This window comes from Heteronotia binoei, chromosome 6 (genome assembly GCF_032191835.1).
Source record: "Heteronotia binoei isolate CCM8104 ecotype False Entrance Well chromosome 6, APGP_CSIRO_Hbin_v1, whole genome shotgun sequence".
Classification (NCBI taxonomy): domain Eukaryota; kingdom Metazoa; phylum Chordata; class Lepidosauria; order Squamata; family Gekkonidae; genus Heteronotia; species Heteronotia binoei.
Genome location: NC_083228.1, coordinates 16,338,353 through 16,359,126, shown reverse-complemented (window position 1 = coordinate 16,359,126; position 20,774 = coordinate 16,338,353). Strand labels below are relative to the sequence as shown.

The 20,774-nt window shown below is 44.7% G+C and overlaps 1 protein-coding gene across 8 annotated transcripts in view; it reads left to right on the top strand.

Moving 5' to 3' along the window:
* Positions 1–9,536, top strand: part of LDB3 (LIM domain binding 3) — a 208,251-nt gene extending 198,715 nt beyond the window's left edge. For all 8 annotated transcript variants that reach the window (XM_060241066.1, XM_060241067.1, XM_060241068.1 and 5 more), the window contains 4 exons: positions 2,290–2,470; positions 6,656–6,776; positions 7,772–7,887; positions 9,318–9,536. In XM_060241066.1, the coding sequence (XP_060097049.1) occupies positions 2,290–2,470; positions 6,656–6,776; positions 7,772–7,887; positions 9,318–9,407 (508 nt within the window). In that variant the 3' untranslated portion in view covers positions 9,408–9,536. The remainder of the gene's footprint in view (positions 1–2,289; positions 2,471–6,655; positions 6,777–7,771; positions 7,888–9,317) is intronic.
* The last annotated feature ends 11,238 nt before the right edge of the window (positions 9,537–20,774 follow it).

Sequence of the window (20,774 nt, the reverse complement as noted above, 5' to 3'; positions counted from 1 at the left end):
GCATTGTTCCATTTCAGACAATTAATAAGAAGCTTATTGTGATGTTAAGAGCCCCATGGCGCAGTGTTAAAGCTGCAGTATGGCAGTCCTAAGCTGAGTTCGATCCCTGGTAGAAGCTGGGTTTTCAGGTAGCCAGCTCGAGGTTGACTCAGCCTTCCATCCTTCCAAGGTCAGTAAAATGAGTCCCCAGCTTGCTGGGGGGAAAGTGTAGATGACTGGGGAAGGCAATGGCAAACCACCCTGTAAAAAGTCTGCTGTGAAAATGTGAAAGCAACGTCACCCTAGAGTCAGAAACGACTGGTGCTTGCACAGGGGACCTTTCCTATTCTGATGTTGACTAGCTCAAAGATGAGGATCTATTGATTATGAATTCTCTCATCTCATTTCATACAGGAAGAAAACAGTCCTATCCCAATTCAAGCACTGAAGGAACTCTCGGATTAAAATAATATTTAATGTTTATAATATACTTTGTAAAAAAAAAACCCCACACCACAAATTTAGATTATGATTCAGTATCATCCAATCTTTCTAAAACACTTGGTTTGCATTCAGCAATTACTAAAGCGGTAGAGGGTTTCTAGGCAGCCATCTTGCATGGGGTTGTTTCCTTTATAAATAGAGTGTAATTTACTATTTACAATATGTAGGTAGATCATATGGGAAGCATGAATACTTGAAGATGGTATTAGTCCCCTTCTTCTGTCAAATGGGAACCTTTTTGAATGGTCTCAAGTTCCATGTCCTAGGGCATCTTGTTGGCAGGCAGAACTACTGACTAGATCACAGCTGCTCAACAGCGCCACCATTGCAGATGGCCAATAGGTGTATTGCAGCTTTAAAGCCAAGAAGGATGAGGAGACAGTATGGTCCTACTAGCCATAACTGTTGTCTCTGGACTGGCTCTTCAGTGAGCAATCTAATTCAGTGTCAACTGGATGCCCTACTGGTGCTTGCCAGTCATATTGTTTTGAACCTCAATTCAAAGAGCAAACAACATTTCATGGAATAATCGTCTAAGTGAGTGGAGTGTGCTGCAGATTTCAGCACCTTGAATTAACTGGTGACCATCAAGTGAGGGCCCCTGTTGTAACTAATCAAGTGCCAAGCTAGAGAAAGGGGACATTTGACACATTAGCCACATGGCAACGGAAAGTGTCATCAAGTCGCAACTGATGGATGAAAGCCAGTTAGCGTTTTCAAGGCAAGCGATGAACAGAGGTGGTTTCCATTTCCTGCCTCCCTGTAGTGACCCTGGATCTCCTTGGAGGTCTCCCATCCTGGGCTGACCAACCAGGGCTAACTCAGCTTTGCTTCTTACAACTGATGAGGTCAGGCTGGTCTGGTCAGGGCAATAGCCACATACTGCAGCTAATGATAGGTGAAGAAAAAGATGTTGGGGTTGTAGGAGGAGGCATGGGTGGAATTTGATGGGAGAAACTGATATCCTCTACTCCCCAATTCTCATTCCTTTTCTCCTCCATCCGCAGTTTCTTTAGACCTTTCCAAAAAACGGCAGGGGAACTGGTCACAAACTGTCCATATATGATGCCTTTCAATGATTCTGAAGTCATCTGGGTACTCACATGTTTGTACTAGATCTGTCACATTTCATTGCAATTACAAGCACTAAGATAAGATAATCCTGTCTGGGCATATGTTCCACTGAGATCCGTGAACCTTTGATGCTTGGATTTTCCCCCAGGATGTCATCTTTGCTTCTGCCATTGTCTCCTTCTCCTTCCATCTTTCTTCTTCTTAATTTGATTTGCTTAATTGTTCCATTCCATCCCAGCCTAGGCTAGGCTCTGGGCGATGTACATCAGTAAAATGCAAGTTAAAACACAAGAAATACACAAACAAACATAGCAATATGATAAAATCACCCTGACGGCATCTTGCCAATTGAGTTCTTCTTCCGGGATATCAGAGCCTACGGAGGGAGGAGGGGAGGACTCCATCCAATGGAGAGGCTCTGGACTGCTCTATTGCAAAGACTGCATATACGTCTTGTTCCATAGATCTTTCCAAATTGTCACCACTCGCATCTGTACTAGAAAATCAATTTAACAGTCGTTCCAACTTAGAGGGTGTCGTAGTTCACGTGGAGGGTTGGGAATCTCCCTCAGAGCCCTTGGCAAACTACACTTCCCAGGATTCATTGAGGAAAACTATGAGAGTTAAAATGTTACACAACCAACAAGACAGTTTATACAGTGGGAACGCTGCTTTATGTTTGCATCCTTCAGGACTTCTTGCTACACAGTTACATGCTGTCCTCTTTCACAGGGGCCCTTTCCTGGTAGCCATGGGGCGTTCCTGGCATCCGGAGGAATTCAACTGTGCCCACTGCAAGGCGTCTCTGGCCGATGTTGGCTTTGTTGAGGAGCAGAACAGTGTTTATTGTGAGCGTTGCTATGAGCAGTTCTTTGCCCCGACCTGTGCCAGATGCCATACGAAGATCATGGGAGTAAGTCCAAAATAAAGCACAGCAGCAATGCCAGAAAGCTAAAGTGTTGATGGAGTCAGGCAGGGCTGGTTCCAGGTTGTGAAGGCAGGGAGCCTCCTTCCCCTCTTCCTCTCACAACCAGATCCTCAAACATCTCCTCCTCCTAGGGTTGCTAGATACCTACCGTCAGGGCTTTTTTTGGTAGAAAAAGCCCAGCAGGAACTTATTTGTATATTAAGCCACCCCCACCCCACCCCCCAATGTCACCCTTGTTTTGCACAGGGCTTTTTGCAGATAAAGCCCAGCAGAAATATATTTGCATATTAGGACACACCCCCTGAAACCAAGCCAGCCAGAACTGCATTCTTGTGCGTTCCTGCTCAAAAAAAGCCCTGCCTACCATGCACCATTGGGGGATGGGAGGGAACCTTCCGGGAATGGGGCAGGGCTCCACTGACGCGACGTCACAGATGTCGTGCAGTGATGCTCTAGTCTGAGGGCAAAACTCTATGATAAAATCCCCCTCAAACCATAGAGCTTAGCCCTCAAACCGGAGCTTCTTCATGCGATATCCCAGGTGTGGTGATCTGCATAATGATGATGTCACTTCCATGCGATTTCATCGTGTCAGTGATGTTGCATGGCAATGTTGCCATTTGGGGGTGGGGTTTCCTCCACCGGCCAGCTGGCTGGCAGCTGTCCTGAAATGTGCGAATGGCAAGGCTTTCTTCGAGCAGGAACGCCGTTTCGGCTGGCTTGGTGCCGGGGGTGTGGCCTAATATGCAAACAAGTTCCTGCTGGGCTTTTTCTACAACAAAAGGTCTGGGCAATGGTTGATGGTTTAGATGGATTTAAAAGAAGGATGGGCAGATTTATGGAAGGTAGTCCTTTCATTGGTTAGTAGCCATAATAGCTGGATGGGACCTCTGGGTTTAGAGGCAGAATAACGCAGATTGTTCAGATGCTGGGGAGCAGTCCGGAAGCAAGGGTTGTTTCCGGTAGGTGCTCCCAGTGGCATCTGACTGGCCAGCTTCCTGGCAAACAGGATGCTGGACAAGATGAACCACAGGCCTGGCCTGTGGGCAGCTTCTGGGGTCCTCAATGTGAGAATCTGGCTTGCACCGGGTTCAGCGTCCAGTCAGGTGGGAGCCACCCCTCCACCGAACACCGACAACAGAAGACTCACCAAAAAATCCCAGCGTACCTCTGTCGCCAGCCTGCCTTTTCCTTCACAGCCGGCTTCATGACTTAATCCAGGCTCGCTTCGCAGGCCCGGTTGTTTTGCAAACATCAATTTAATTTAATGAAACTCGCTGCGGATGACTCACTAATGAGACGTGCTACTCATGCCAACGATGCCAGGGCTGTCAGCTGTAGGAGAGGGCAGAACATCAGACTAAATTGCATAACAATTTGTGTAAGTAGGAATTAAACATTTGGAAAAGGGAAGCACCTGAGCATTTCAAGAGCAGCCAGAGCTGTAATTAGTGGTGGCCGATGCTCCTCCGACTAGTATATAAATGACTCCGTTGATAGTTTCCCCTGATTATTTGAGACTTAATTTTTGTAGCTGTACCACAATCCAGCACATACCTGATGTGTCGATAACATTGTCGTCGTTATTATGGGGTGGAATTGTCTGGAGAAAGGCACTTTTCCCCCACATTGACCTTGAATGTATGCGAAGGTATGCCTTTAACCCTGAGAATCTTACTCCCACCTTTGGGAATGAGCTTTGCCCCTTACTGAAATGTCATCTCTGTAGGAAGACCGTGTCCCACATTTGCACTGGGCCCCATAAATACTCTTAGCAGACCCACCTCGGTGGCGGTTACAAGCATAGCCAGCTTCAAGATGGGATTGGATCAACATATGGAGCAGAGGTCCATCAGTGGCTATTAGTCACAGAGTATTGTTGGAACTCTCTGTCTGGGGCAAGTGATGCTCTGTATTCTTGGTGCTTGGGAGGGACAACAGTGTGAGGACTTCTGGCCCCACTGATGAACCTCCTGATGGCACCTGAGTTTTCTGGCCACTGTGTGACACAAGAGTGTTGGACTAGATGGGCCAATGGCCTGATCCAACATGTCTTCTCTTATGTTCTTATGTGACACAGAGTGTTGGACTGGATGGGCCATTGGCCTGATCCAACAGGGCTTCTCTTATGTTCTTATGTGACACAGAATGTTGGACTGAATGGGCCACTGGCCTGATCCAACATGTCTTCTCTTATGTTCTTACGTCACCCAAGCAGCTACATTCAGTCTGCATTTACCATTAGGAGATTTGGGGGGATGGGTTATTGGTTGCCATATGAAGTCATGGTAGTAACAGGGCTTTTTTTGTAGCAGGAACTCCTTTGCCTATTAAGCCACATCCCCTGATGTAGCCAATCCTCCAAGAGCTTACAGGGCAATTTGTACAGGGCCTACTGTAAGCTCCAGGAGGACTGGCTACATTAGGAGGGTGTGATCTAATATGCAAAGAAGTTCCTGCTACAAAAAAAGCCCTGGGTAGGTGAGGAATCAGTTTGCATTGGGATGGTTTTGCCAAATCATAGAAGCGTGCTACTGAATGCAGTAAATAAATCTCTCAAGAAGTATGTTACAAAAAGAGTAAACTTAACGCTTATTCAGATCGATCCAGTTCAGGTTGCAGTCAAAAGAAAAGAAAGATAAGTCTAATCCAAAGAATACTTTCCCTATCACAAACGGCCACCTTGCCAGACATCATGTGTGTGGGAGTATGAGGGCACTTTCACTACAGGAAAGACCTGCAGAGACATGTGACTCCATGGAAGGGCTTGTGCAGAGAGTGAGAGGCCAAAACGGGAGAGAGAGGAGGGGTCAGAGGGCGGCTCCCAGGTTAAGACAAAGAGAGGCATCTCATTCAAGAAGATAATGCCTACACACACTTAGGAGTGATGTGGCGCCCCCCCATTGTCCAGGTATGCTGAGTCGCTTACACCAACGGCTTGGTGATTTTGAATGCAACTCATTTGTCTTCCCTTAAGCCCTACATTCATCCAGTGTGTGCACAATATGTGCTTAGAAATGCTCTTAGCTCCCCTCCCCCCACCCTCCACACACAGGCAGAGAATCCAGACTAGAATGAATTCTGGCTACTCATGTGTCTGGCTGCCTTCCAGTGTTCTTTGTTCAGGGCTGGTGGTGGTGGTGGTGGGGAGCAGGAAAGACTCCCATGAGAAAAATTTAAAAGAAAAAAAAATAATGCCTTGAGTATCTGCCAGAAGTTCTAACCATAGAGTTCCAGAAGTGACAGGCAGCTCTAGCAATCACCAGAAACTCTATGGTAAGACTCCCTTGCCTTTCCTCAGTCTTGCAGAGAGAACCTGGGCACATCTTCCTTGGCCTTCTTTGGAAGGAGTCACTGAAGCCTTGCTCATCCACAAAGGTCCCAGGAAATCTCACAGGGACACCTATGCCCACGAGATTTCAGATGGGGGTGAGGCTTTATCTCCTGGCCACGTCCTGGGCCTGCCAACCAGCTTGCACAAAAGCCCAGCTTCTGGGCATTGCTCCTTAAAGAGACTGTGCAGTTCTGGAGGCACGGCCAGCACTTTGATCGCTGTTGTTGTCCTGGGGCCAGCAGGCCACTCTTTGGGGTGTGGTGGGGGCAGAGCCATGTTATTGGACCAACTGAGTGGTGGGTACTTGTCCCCTGCATTTGCTGGCATCGATAAGTGCAGGGGCGGGCTCCTTGACACCATGAGGGCTGCCATGCACATTGGCCAACCTGAATGAAGAAGAATACCGCAGATTTATACCCCGCCCTTCTCTCAGTGAGTCTGTGGAAGTCCTGAACAGCTTCCTGGAGAAGGTAACAGGATAGATGAGGGTCAATAAACTGAAGCTCAATCCAGACAAGACTGAGGTGCTGTTGGTCAATGGAGAAGATGCTCAGGGACTGTGCAGCCAGCCTGTTCTGAAGAGGGTTGCATGGCTCCTAAAGGAGCAGGTTCATAGCTTTGAGGGGTATTCCTAGATCCTGGCCTATGGTTGGAGGTTCAGGTCTCTTCCATGGCATGTAACACCGTTTATCAACTTCAGCTGGTTTGTGGCCATTGTTCAAAAAGTGTGATCTGGCCCATTCTGGCTCCACTCTTCTGCTTGAGCTCGTGTTTGTTTCAGAAGCAAACGCGTTTCAGTGGTGCACACCGTCCATCTGCTCTTGTCTACCTTTCAGGAAGTGATGCATGCCCTTAGGCAGACCTGGCACACCACTTGCTTCGTCTGCGCCGCCTGCAGGAAGCCCTTTGGGAATAGCCTCTTCCACATGGAGGACGGAGAGCCCTACTGCGAGAAAGGTATTGCACGGCGACGGTGATGAATTATTGTGAGTCGAATGCAACTCGGTACGAAAATCTGTGGCTCTATGATTCTTTCTAAAGGCTCCACTCTCTTTGTTCCCACTTTAATTAGCATTCACGCCATAGGCAGTGGATTGGTTAGATGCCTCCTAGGTTCTCTGTTGCCAAAAGGAACGTACTCTGCTACATTTTGTTCCTCAATCATTCTCCAGCTTTCCCCTCCAAACCCTTCCCTCAATTTCAAAGTCCTACAGTCGGCCTACCAAGTAGTTACATCCAGGGGTGGAATTCTAGCAGGAGCTCCTTTGCATATTCGGCCACACCCCTTGATGTAGCCAATCCTCCAAGAGCTTACAAGGCTCTTTTTTGTAAGCTCTTGGAAGATTGGCTACATCAGGGGTGTGTGGCCTAATATGCAAAGGAGCTCCTGCTAGAATTCCACCCTTGCTCTTATGAAGCCATCCTCCAAGAGCTTACAAGGCTCTTTTTTGTAAGCTCTTGGAGGATTGGCTACATCAGGGGGTGTGGCCTAATATGCAAAGAGCTCCTGCTAGAATAAATTCCATCACTGGTTACATCCACTTACTGCAGGTGCAGGAGCGTTGGTACATTTTTTCAAGATTGGCCAAGGCAACTAAAGAGGAAAATCTGTTAGGGTGCAAGCAGAAGGTGGCAATGATGAGCTTATTTGGAAGCTGAAATCTCCGCTAGGGCAGCTAATAGCTGCCCAACAGCTACTGCAGCTTTGCAGGATTTCAAATGGCTCAAGCTCCCCTTTTTCTCTATGGAACACTAGACTGCCAAGAAGCTCTGTGGGCTGTCTCTTATAACTAGACATCCCATTGGGATGTCCATACCCAAGTTACCACGGTTTAAAAAAAAATGTTACTCATCTATGGTGAGTCAAGGACCCAGAGGAATATCACACCAGATGACGTCACCATGTGGAAGTTCTAAAGTCAGTTTTACCATTTACTTTTTTCTATTTCCAGACTATGTTGCCTTGTTCAGCACCAAATGCCATGGATGTGACTTCCCTGTTGAAGCAGGAGATAAGTTCATCGAAGCACTTGGACACACCTGGCATGACACTTGCTTCATTTGTGCTGTAGGTTTCATATCCATCTATCTATCTATCTATCTATCTATCTATCTATCTATCTATCTATCTATCTATCTATCTATCTATCTATCTATCTATCTATCTATCTATCTATCTATCTATCTATCTATCATCTATCTATCATCTGTCTATCATCTATCTGTCTATCATCTATCTATCTGTCTGTCTATCCGTCTGTCTGTCTATCCATCCATCCATCCATCCATCCATCCATCCATCCATCCATCCATCCATCCATCCATCCATCTATCCATCTATCCATCCATCCATCTATCTATCCATCTATCCATCTATCCATCTATCCATCTATCCATCTATCCATCTATCTATCTATCTATCTATCTATCTATCTATCTATCTATCTATCTATCTATCTATCTATCTATCTATCTATCTATCTATCTATCTATCTATCTATCTATCTATCTATTCTAATCTATCTATCATCTCAGGATTTCATAACTGTACATAGTCTGGTATAGTTGTTCCAGGATTTTTTTCTTTGTGTGGGAAATATTAGAAAGTTTGTTAAATCTTAAGAGTTCAGCAAAATTCTCACAGGGAGTTTGAACAATGGAGCCCAGAAGCACATTTTTGGGGGTGGGTGGGCATGGAATAAGAAAGAAAGAGCTCAATAAAGTTTAGAGGTTCTGGAGCTCCACTCCTGTGATCTCCTGCCCAAAATGAGGCCTGGTCTTATGACATACTTCAGCTTCATAGATGGATTAGTTTTAAAGAATTTCTAAAGTCTGCATGAGACCTCATGAAGCTGCCTTATGCTGAATTGGGCCATTGGTTCACTAAGGTCAGTAAGGTCCTGACCCCAGCTGAGATATATTTCTTTAAAAGAAACCTGGTGTAACAGTGGGCTTTTCTGCACTCTCATCTCCTTCCTTGTGAGTGCCTGTTCCTTCGTGGCTGGTGGTTTCTGTTCCATGTGTGTTTTGCTCCCTCTAGTGGTCAATCTGATATTACATCGGTTTATGTCTGGCATAAAACCCTGTAGTACATAAACCGATGTAATATGTAATGGACTGCTATAGGGAGCAAAACGTGCAGAACAGAACCCACCCACCCTGAAGAAACAGGATCTTACAAGCAAGGAAGATGAGAATGTAGAAAGGCCCAGTCATTTACACCAGACAATAAAATTACTTATAAAACAGCAAAGGGAGAATTAATTTGCAAATATATTCTTCTGTTGTCTTCGAGGGAGACGTTCACTTGGAATGTTTATGTCTTCAATGTATAATAATAAATATCGCTGGCTTCTGTGCACCTTTAAGGCTCTGTTTTGTTCCCTGGATTGGTGGCTCCCATTCTTTTTGGGGTCTGCTCTAATGGCCACACTGAGCCAATAAATCCAACTCTTTTTTTCTCCCATTGATTATATTGAATCTTCTTTTAACTTTCAGGTGTGCCATGTGAATTTGGAAGGCCAGCCATTTTATTCAAAGAAGGATAAGCCGCTGTGCAAGAAGCATGCGCACGCCATCAATGTCTAAAGGAAGAGCTGGAAGCTTGCGCAAAAGTGAAAAGATTACGGGATTGATTAAATAGAGATTACTGTGGATTTTTCTTTGTGGGGAAGAGGGCAGGGGAGACTCTGAATAACAAATCGCTCTGAAGCTGAATCTAATGGCTTTTGTATTTGCAAATATTTGTTCTTGCATAGTTTATACAAAAACAAGTGCAAATGAAGGTTCCAAACCTGACAGTGAAATGCCACTGCAAAAGTTTGAGCAAAATGAACAAGAATAACATTGTTTTAAAAGCAACTAAACACAATTAAAACATTCAGTACCTTCTAGCATATCCACCAAGGCAACACTTAAGGCTAATATAATGCACTCGTGCTCAAAAAGAAAAAGAAAAATACAGATCAGCCTTAGTATTACCACATAATACAAAGTGCCAAAAACAGATGGGAGTTAGATGACTTGTACAGTAGTTACTGATAGCAATCAGTAGGTTAAAGTATTTCTCACAAATTATACTCCACTGGCTTTCTGACTACCACATTTGATAGACCTTAGAGTAACTTTTATAGCTCTCACAGAATTAAGTAATAGCACCCTACTGTGTTTTTCTCCAGCCCTATCCACAAGTTACAGGGAATGCATATAAAATCCATGTGCAGTGAACATTTGAGTTTTTTTTATGCACATGCATTGAGTAATTCTCATGCTACATTCAACGCATATGCAACTGAATGTGTGGCATTTTATTATTTATTTAAGTTCAATTTAATGGCCACCCTACCCTGAAAATAGGCCTCAAGGCGGCTTACAACAGGTAGACAGATGATAAAAAGGTAAAGGTAGTCCCCAATAAATAAGAGCACAAACAACTTAAAAATAACTCAGCATTAACAGGAAAACAATATAACATCAAAAGGCATACGGAATTTGTATCACCCAGCAGCCCCTGTGTGATGGGGATATAGAAGAGTAAGGAGGGAGGTGGAGGGGGATATGAGAGTCCATGTCCTATGGAAAGGTAGCATCTCCCACAGGGCACAGATGTTCTCAGGCAGAGCATTCCACCAGGCAGGGGCCAGGGCCAAAAAAGCCCCAGCCCTAGTTGATATAAACCACCCATTTATCCAGGTACTGGCCCCCAGTTTCAGTTGCTGAATGAACACGCATTGGCTCTTTCATACCCACAGAAGTATGCACATACATGCGGGATGGACATGCGTACGCTGTAACCTCTGGCTCGAATCGAAATGCAATTAAAAGCGAATTTACACTTGCCTACAGCAGTGTGAGACCCGCTTCCCTAAAGGGCGGCCCTGTGTCGCTTGGTAAAGCGTATGTAAAAAGGAACCACGTAAGTGCGGGTGCTGATACAGATCCACCCTAGATAGAAGTTGCACTTCCTCCCGACTGGGCATCATTTACGTGAGAATGAACCTGTCGCTGGTCCCCCAAGGGGCTGCTCAGGCCTCTCGCAGTGCAGTCCTAAACAAAGTTCAGTGAACTTTAAAGGGTGTTGTTAAGTATGTTTAGGAGTGCACTGTCATGGGAGCAAGTATCTCCCGTGCTGCTGCGGCTACGAGTTGGTCCTCGTGTTAATGGGACAGAACAAAGGGTAAGTGTGGCACTGTTTGCACACACCTGAATGGAAGCCATTTCTAATGGTATTATCCCCCCCCACCACCACCACCACCAAGGCTGTTATGTATGTGAATACTGCAGTGAATAGATAACAGAACAAAATTACGGAACAGCTTCCTCAAGAAGGAACCCCCTCAGCTTTCGATCTTCAGGAGGCAGTTTTATTTCAGACGGCATTTGACTAACATAGATCCAAGTTTTATTTCAGACGGCATTTGACTAACATAGATCCAAGGGGGCAGCCATGCTGGTCTGAAGCAGGAGAACAAAGTAGGAGTCAGGCTTTACCTTTAAGACCAACACAGTTTTATTCAGGATGTAAGCTTTCGTGTGTGCATGCACACTTCTTCAGACGGGCCTCCTCTGAAGAAGTGTGCTTGCGCACACGAAAGCTTACATTCTGAATAAAACTTTGTTGGTCTTAAAAGTGAAGCTTGACTCCTACTTTGTTTTTTGACTAACAGTTTTTATTTATTGGCAGTCCTAACTGGAGATTTTTAAACTGTGGTCTCTAATGAGTATTTTAGAAACATTATTTTATTTATATTGCAAATTGCCTCGAGTGCTGCAAGATAGAAAGGCAGGTAATATATATTTTAAATAGAGAATAGATCGTGAAAAGCAGGGCTCTTTAAAAAAAAAAAAAAACGGGAACGCACAAGAACGCAGTTCTGGCTGGCTTTCTGTCAGGGGTGTGTGGCCTAATATGCAAATGAGTTCCCGTTGGGCTTTTTTACAAGGAAAAAAGTCCTGGTCAGAAATAACCAGTGCTCCCTGCTCAGGGCCGGCCTTAGACTGTCTGGCACCCTAGGCAAGGCTAGTTTCTGGCGTCTCCCCAACTGTCATTGAGTCATCTGGGGAGCACCCGATTTGGCACCCCCCAAAAAAGGCAGGCGCCCTAGGTGATCACCTAGTTTGACTAGTGGCAGAGCTGGCCCTATCCGCACTGCCTATGAGATGCCAACATTTACATCCATGATTGCGACTCCCTGGGGTAGAATGATGGGAAAGTTGTCTTCCGCTCAGCTTCGGAAGTTATGGGAATGGACCTGTTTTGTTGGAGTAGTTGGCTTGAAGGGATAAGAGAAAAACCAAAGTGGGGTGGCATTAATTCCTGTTGAGTATACAAATGAGGAAAAAAAGTGGCTAGCATCTGAAGCTTGTAGGGAATTAGCTTATTGAGTGCTTAGCAAGGGAATCCTCATTCCCTGCTTCGTAGTGACGTGATGGGAGGGGGTGGGAATGGGAATGGTGCATTTTATTTCTATGCAAAGTTGATTTATTTTTATCTGTTTTTCATCACATGGGTAGGGGAAATGTATCGTAGAATATCAGTATAAAATGGAGATGGGAAATGGGAGAGAGGCAGTGTTCTGCTGTTCTTTCCATAGCTTTGAGAATGAAACCGTTTTTCTACTAAAACTGATCCCATCCACAGGATGGCCTTATAGGCATGTCCGGTCCTAACTGTGATTAGATTATTTAGAGATAACATCTCTGGAGTGATTGTGTATGCTGCTATGAGGGAATAAAACCTTTGGAATTTAGGGTAGCCTTAGTATAATGATTTTTTTCAAGTTTTGAATTAATATTTCGCAATGTCTGAAGAATTACTTATTGATGCTTTTTGTAATTGTTGCAAATGGCAACAAGTATTTATATTGACCGTAGCTTTGGATATTTAAGCTTTTACATTTTAGTGCCGGGTAACAGATAGCGATGGTTCCCGTCTACTCAGAAGAGAATCCTAAAATATGCTTTAAGCATGGAAGGATCTACCATAGAGGAATGGCCTTTCTGAATAAACAAAATGAGCATAGTCTTGGATTCTGTGGTAAACCTGGAATAACAGAAGGCATTTCCATCAGCAGAATAGGACTTCCTCCCCACCTCTCTCCTGTGGCAGCCAGAAATGCTCCCAAAAAAACTGCTGGTGGGGGGAGGGGACTGTAGCAGGAGAGGGAAACTGGTAAAAATTTACTCCCCTTTCTTTTAGTGGAAATCTACCATGGGATCCAAACTAGTATTTTGAAGCTGTTTACACTTTTGTAGTCCCTGTATTATACTTTGCAATAAGTAGCTCTGGCATCACTGCCTCTTAATTTCTTGTTTATAGCAACATATCATATTTACCATTCATTTAAAACATATTACAGTCTGTTTTTAGGAACGTTTACTGTATGAGTTTTATTTTTAACAATATAGCAGCAAAATAAACAATAGAGGCTATCTTCTCCCTCTCAGAACACTATGCCTTATTTTACAAAATGTTGCTGGGCTCTCAATCCAGCTAAAATTAATGGTTAAATGCCCATTATGATTTAAGAGAGAGAGTGAACTAAACACTTTCCGATCTCACTGAAATTTATTGAATTCAAGTGTTTAATTTTGGCAAAAACAGGGCAAGACTAAAACAGAGACTGGAGAACATACCCAGTATTCACATTTTTTTAATATCTAATGCTTTGTTCATTTTACTCAAGCCCTATTTTATATATTTTGAGTGTGTCTGATCTCCAATATATATATGCAAGTACAGCACTTTAATTCTTACCATCTTGGCAGTTTTAACAAGGACTGCAGAACCATTTGTTTAATTGTTTTTAAAATGAATCTCTAGTGTTTTAGTCACACTTATCTGCAGCGTGCTGGTCTCCTCTTTTACATCCTTTCATCTAGTCCCCTTTGTTGGTAAAAATTAGAAAAGCTGGTAGCAGTGGAGCTTCCTGCAGTTCTGAAAAGTAAAAAAAAAACGCACAAAGAATTGATTATCACACTGCCTTTTTCCGTTTCAGATTTTCTCTGCCTAACACTTTCCTCTATGCAACGCTAATAAAAAGTCAGGGAGCTCCCTTTATCACTTCCTAACACAATAGCAATCAAACTGTATAATAGATTGTGGATTGAGTGCCCCGTTGGGGCTCCTTCATTACTCATTGGGTTACTGGAGTGGCATTGTTGCCAGTGGTCTGGGACTGGATGCCCTAGTGCTCCAGTAAAGCTTAGATGACTGAAACAAGGAGGTGGGGTTAAGGGAATCTCATGTAACATTCCCTTCCCAGCTCCAGCAGCCCCAAGTGTCTAACCGGCAAACACACCAAAACCTGTTCACCTGACAGTTTTTAGTACAATTCTAAAGAACATAATCCATTATCTATTCTGTATACATCTTGAGCATGTTTACATGGTAGTTTTAGAGCGCGATCCGAAGAGCATTAACTTGGGGAGGATTCCATTGTTGTCAAAGATAGGGCAGAGATTTCTGAAGCCAACTTACCTAAAGAAATAACTGTTCCATGCTAGTAAGCTTTGTATTTAAGTACACATTATAACTTGGAAGGCGGGAGGGGACGTATGGAAGACGACCGTGTCTCCTTCCCTGTGGTCAGCAAAACCAGCAGGGAGGAGAAGACATTGCTGAAGTCCCTTCCTACTTAGGTTACTCTTCTTTTCAATTACACCAGGGGTCCCCAACCTTTTTGAGCCCATGGGCACCTTTAGAATTCTGACACAGTGTACTGGGAACTGCTACAAAATGGCTGCTGTAGGAGGCAGCACCAGTCACAAAATGGCTGCTGTAGCTTACCTTCAAATGGCCAATTTGGGGTCGTGGTTAAGTTTGCGGACTCTTATCTGGGAGAACCGGGTTTTATTCCCCACTCCTCCATTTGCAGCTGCTGGAATGGCATTGGGTCAGCCATAGTTATCACAGAGCTTGTCCTTGAAAAGGCAGCTTCTGGGAGAGCTCTCTCAGCCCCACTTACCTCACAGGGTGTTTGCTGTGCTGTGGGCGAGGAAGTTAAAGGAGATTGTGAGCTGCTCTGAGACTCTTGAGTGGAGGGCAGAATATAAATCCAATGTCATCTTCTTCTTCACAGTAGTGTTGTGGTGGCAGCTGCTGTCAAAGCAACGTTTTTGAAAAATTGTACAGCCAATCAAATCTCTAGTGGCCAATCAGAAGCCTTGCTGAGGAAAAGGCCCATCTGGCCCCACCCATTTTCTAAAAACGCTTGGTGGGTGCCAGGATAGATTGTTGGTGGGTGCCAAGGTGCTCAAGAGCGCCATATTTGGGATCCCTGAATTAGACTATTTGCATGAGCAGTTACTCTCACAAACAAGCTCCCCCACCTCCAATAGCACCTGTATTAGCTCTTTTTGTCAAGTTAACGCATTCTAGGATCAAGGTGTTAGTTGTATTTGGGTAGAATCTCACACATCTATCCTGCCAAGACCACTTTTCTTAGAAAAGCAATTATATGTGTATAGAATACGAAGTGGGCCACCCAATCAACTGTTTAAACTACTGCTATAGGCTGGAGTAGAAATGTTTGGCAGGTTCAGTTGTGTGCTGCCTTTGTGACTAGTGACAATTTACCTGGTTAATTAATGTTAATGTTAAAGTAATCTAACTGTTCTGTTTCATCAGAAGAAAGCTGGTGATTTTTCTTCTTATAAGTCAAATACTGCACCCGTGAATGACCGAAACAAAACAAAAAAGTTTAAATATTTGAAAGGATTTGATGAATGCATCTGCCATATTAAACGACACATAATTAGAAACTCTAACATTCATTTCTCTGAGGCTGAAAAAGTCTGTTTAAAAAACTTTCTGGGTGCAATCCATATCTGATCAGGCTATGGTAAACCTCTTGTTTATTTTAATATTACTAGATAAGGCTTGCCAAGTTGCCCGTGTCCACCGACAGGGGATGTGGCAGTAGGGTTGCCAGAGCCAGGTTTGGAAACTCCTGGAGATTTGGGGATGGAGTCTGGGAAGGACGGGAACCTCAGTGAGGTACAGTGGGGTAAAGTCCACCAGGGCTTTTTTTGAAGCAGGAACTCCTTTGCATATTACACCACTCCCTCCTGATGTAGCCAATCCTCCAAGAGCTTACAGGGCTCTTAATACAGGGCCTACTGTAAGCTCCAGGAGGACTGGCTACATCAGGGATGTGTGGCCCAAAGGAGTTCCTGCTACAAAAAAAGCCCTGGAGTCCACACTCCAAAGTATCCCTTTTCTCCAGGGGTTCAGCTGTCCTTCTGAGGGATTCCTTGGTCCTAACTAGTGGCTGACATCCCAGCTCTAGATTGTACCCTCCATGGGGTTGGCTTTTAATCTTCCTGTTTGCCTTAAAGCCAGCAAATCTCATATAATTCATCACTCAGAGAACACCACAAAAATCATTTACCGTTAGAATCTAAATACAGTCAAGTCCGTGACAAATTTAGTTTCTCAGTTTTGGTCCTTCGTTGGTCAGTAAGCTGAATGAAATATTTTAATGAAAGCTCTCTGTATTCAATAATGTGAATGCTGCAGCACTAAATATGTATTGGCACCTGCTGTTAGGCCATGCAACATTAGTTACTAAGACCTAGTAGTAGATGTGAGTATATTACAACATGCAGATTATTAACATTTGCAACTGAGTTATTTGTTCATGTAGCAATCATGCTAGGCCTTTTGCTTTTTTAAATGTTTGGAAATACTGATCTGACACCACAAGTGACCTTGCTTTTACCTATGAGTTTGGATTTGATTACCTTTTTTTCCCCTTTCCCCTTTTTCTTTTCTTTCAAATGCTCTGTTATAGTGTGTGATTCAGGCAGTGTGAGTGACTATTCCTTGCATGGATTATCTGTGCCAACACAAATAAAATATTCTGCAAAATAAAAAATACAGAATTCTTTCTGAACTTCACAAGGAGGAAAAGAAGAACAACTTTGGCTGACAGGAATTTGTATTTCTGATAAAGGGCATCTTAGATAATCAGCATAATCAAGAGTAAAAGGAGGATTGACTCCCTTTGTGCATCAGTCTACTATCAGATTTACAAATACGATGGCGCTTAACAGGCTTGCAGAGCCCTATGGTGCAGAGTGGTAAAGCTGCAGTACTGCAGTTCTAAACTCTGCTCACGACCTGAGTTCGATTCCAGCAGAAGCTGGGTTCAGGTAGTTGGCTGGAGGTTGACTCCTTCCATCCTTCCGAGGTCGGTAAAATGAGTACCCAGCTTGCTGGGGGGGAAATGTAGATGACTGGGGAAAGCAATGGCAAACCACCCCATAAAAAGTCTGCCATGAAAACATTGTGAAAGCAACATCAGCCCAGAGTCGGAAACAACTGGTGCTTGCACAGGGAGACCACCTTTACCTTTAACAGGCCTGTAGCTACGGGGGGGGGGCTGTGTGGACCATGCCCCCTGACTTCATGTTGGGTGCCCCATACCTTCCCTTTCCCAGCCATGGTGGTGAGGGCTGAGAAGCTGGGGGCCACCCCTCCATCCCCCCGACTATTTAGATTGCACAGGAGGGGTAACAAAGAGCAGCCGCTGCCCCTCTCACAGCATTTAAAGGGCCTGCCAGTCAGTCAGGCATCCTGAGTCACAGCAGTAGCAGCCAGGGGAGGGGAGCCACTAAGTGCCCCCCAACTTTTTTGCATGTGCCTCAACTTTCAAAATCCTGTCTATGGGCGTGGTTCTTAAACCAGGAGGTTGGGATTTAACCTATGAACTATGGTTTAGGGTTGCCAGCTCAGGTTGGGAAATTTCTGGAGATTCTGGGATGGTGCCTGGGGAGGGGAGTTCAGAAGAGATGTAATGCCATAGAGTCTACCTTTCAAAACAGCCATTTTCTCCAGGGGAACTGATCTCTTGTCATCTGGAGATCAGTTGTGATTCCCTGGTTGTCAGAATGCTGCTCACCCCTGCCTTTGTAGCTGCTGGATTTCAGTGAACTATGCAACTCCTTTTCCACAATGGATATTATTTTTCTCTCTGCTCTGACTGTCCACCCATATGCAAATTCCATGTAGTCCTTTTTTCTCCCCTTATATTCGATTTTGTGCTTTCACCCAACTCCCAAACATGGTTTATATCCCATCGTTCTCCCATCAGAGGACTCAAAGAGCCAGTTTGGTGTACCGGTTAAGTGCGCAGACTCTTATTTGGGAAAACCGGGTTTGATTCCCCACGCCTCCATTTGCAGCTGCTGCAATGACCCTGGGTTAGCCATGGCTCTTGCAGAGTTGTCCTTGAAAGGGCAGCTTCTGGAAGAGCTCTCTCAGCCCCACCCACCTCACAGGGTGTCTGTTGGGGAGAGTGGGAGGAAGGCAAAGGAGATTGTGAGCTGCTCTGAGATTCAGAGTGGAGGGCAGGATGTACATCCAATATCAACATCAATTTTCAGGAGGTGAGGTGAGGACCACATCTGAGCCTGCTTTGGGTTTCTCTATTACGTGTCTTCCTACCATGAGACCATGTAGTATTTTATATGCATGCTCACAAGGGTAATTCCTAAAGATGAACAGAATATAATAAAAATTAATCCTGATTCTTTCCAAAGTACTGAGATTCCCCCAGATTAAATGCTGCCTAGTGGAGATGACATTTTAAAAAAACATAATCAAATTGTAGAAATGCAAACCTTTAAGACCAACAAAGTGTTATTCTGGGTATAATCTTTCATGTGCATGCAGACTAGATACTGAAGAATTGTGTGTGCACATGAAAGCTTATACCCGGAATAAAACTGTTGGTCTTAGTACCACTGGACTAAACATGGCTACACACTGGAATCTGTTTCCCAATAATAGTTAGCCTCCTGTTCTAGCTCATCCTTTGTCATCACAGGATAATTTATTGTAAATGAATTAATGCTGAAAGGCTTGGTAATAGCCTTTGGTAAGGAAATAGGAGTAGTGTATGAGGATATCCTTTTTCCGCACTGAAGTGGCTAATACTTTCAATTTTATATACAGCGGAAGCAATTAATTGTAAGAGAAACACAGCTGAGCTTCCTGTGGCAGCAGCGTCTATTGTTTAAGGCTCTGAATCCTGTGTTAAAAAGTTGTTTAATTGCTCAGCAGTGATTTTTAACGTCAAGTATTTAATTTGCAGTGCTTTGCCATCATTACTTCTTAGTTGAGTGTGGAAGAGAGAAAGCTTGCATTGAAGTTCCAAAGTAATATATTAATTCTTGCTCTATTTGCAGTAGGATTTAGTTTTTAAAAAATATTTCAAACTCTACAACGCTTTCTATAATAAAACCTTAATTGTACGGAATATAAAGTTAACTTTTGTGCAGTATTTTGTCCCTATTGTAACAATGTATCAAATGTGCATGTTGTCTATGGACAATTAAAACACTTCAAAAATAACCACAGTTTTAAAGATCCAATATATAGAAACCCAGAACCACATCCGTGTTTGATGTAGAAGTTTATGTTAACATCTGAATTGTGGAACCATTTACTACGGAGCTGTCAAGGCGATGGGTCAAGATGGATATTCTGTGCCTGCAGTAAAACTATGTAAGAGTTCAAAAGATCTCTAATAGTTTCCCCCTTCTAATAACAGAAGCTGCATCATCACAGTCATTAGTGAACTGGTACATCCACATGATGATATACCCAGTTTGGACATGACTTGTTTGACTCCTATTTTTGCTCATTTCAGCCAGAGAAAATAACAACCAACTTTTCTCCATCTCAAAACTGTGAGCTAGAAGAGTTATGCTGTATTTCAAAATGGCATGGGGCAACTTGCCTCACCACCCACCCTTTAAAGGGCTTTTCCCCTGCCAAACTGTGGCTCAGGAACCACATGAGGCTCTTTCACATATATTGTGTGACTCTCGAAGCCCCTGCTGCACCTAGGGTTGCCAAGTCCAACCCCAGAAATATCTGGGGACTTTGGGGGTGGAGCCAGGAGACTTTGGGGGTGGAGCCAGGAGACACTGGGGTGGAGCTAGGGGAGGGGGGGAAACGGTGCCAGGGAGCGTGGCGAGCCGCCCCGTCTCGGAGCGGGCGTGGCGGCCTCGCCCGCTCCACTCCGCCTCTGGGGTGGAATCGGAGGGGGGGGTGGAGGCGGGCTGGGGGCGTGGCGAGCCGTGAGTCTGGGTCCTAGAAGGGCCAGGATTCGCGGCTCGCCATGCTCCTGGCCTGCCTCGCCCTCCCCTGCGCTGCTGCCGCCTCTTGGCTGCTCCTCCGAGATGGGCTCAGCCTGGGCCCATCTCGGAGGAGCAGCTGCAGTGGGCAGGGAGGGGGTGGCAGTGGCACGGTGGCCTCACCCGCTCCGGGATGGGGCGGCTCGCCATGCTCCCCGGCGCCGTTTCCCCCCTCCCCCCGCTTCCGTTTTTTTGGGGAGCGAGGGAAGAGGGTGGAAATCCTGGGGTCCCCCACCAGGGCGGGAGGGTTGGGAAGCCTAACTGCACCACACAGCCAGCTTAGAGAAGGCATTTCTCTCAATCACTTCTCCAAGCCAAACCAGTTGGTGGCTTAGAGAATGCATTTAAAATTAAAGTTTTATTTCCATCTTTCCCTCCATCCTTCCCCATTTATCTGCCTGGCTGCCTGCCTTCCTTCCTTCCTCCCTCTTGCCGCTCTCAAACATTTGATGTTTATTCTATGTGGCTCTTATGTTAAGCAAATCTGGCCATCCCTGCTATAGCCTGACGCTCTTTCACCTGTGATTTTGCATGTGTGTGATGGAGAAAAGCAGAAAGAGTGGGGGATGGCCACAGCAAAGGAAGCAAGAATGGGATGTGTGGAGGCCGTTTCTGCCACACCTGCTTCTGAAGTCACCAAAGCAGGACTACCACATGGATGTAGCCAGAGTGTCTGTTACTTCAATTGGGCATGATTTGTGAAAGTTGTCAGCAGAGTGTGGAAGAGTGATTTGATTCTGAAAATGGTAGCTTTTGTTTTCAAGTGGGGTCTAAGGAATTTCATTGAACATATGAACCTATGAAGCTGCC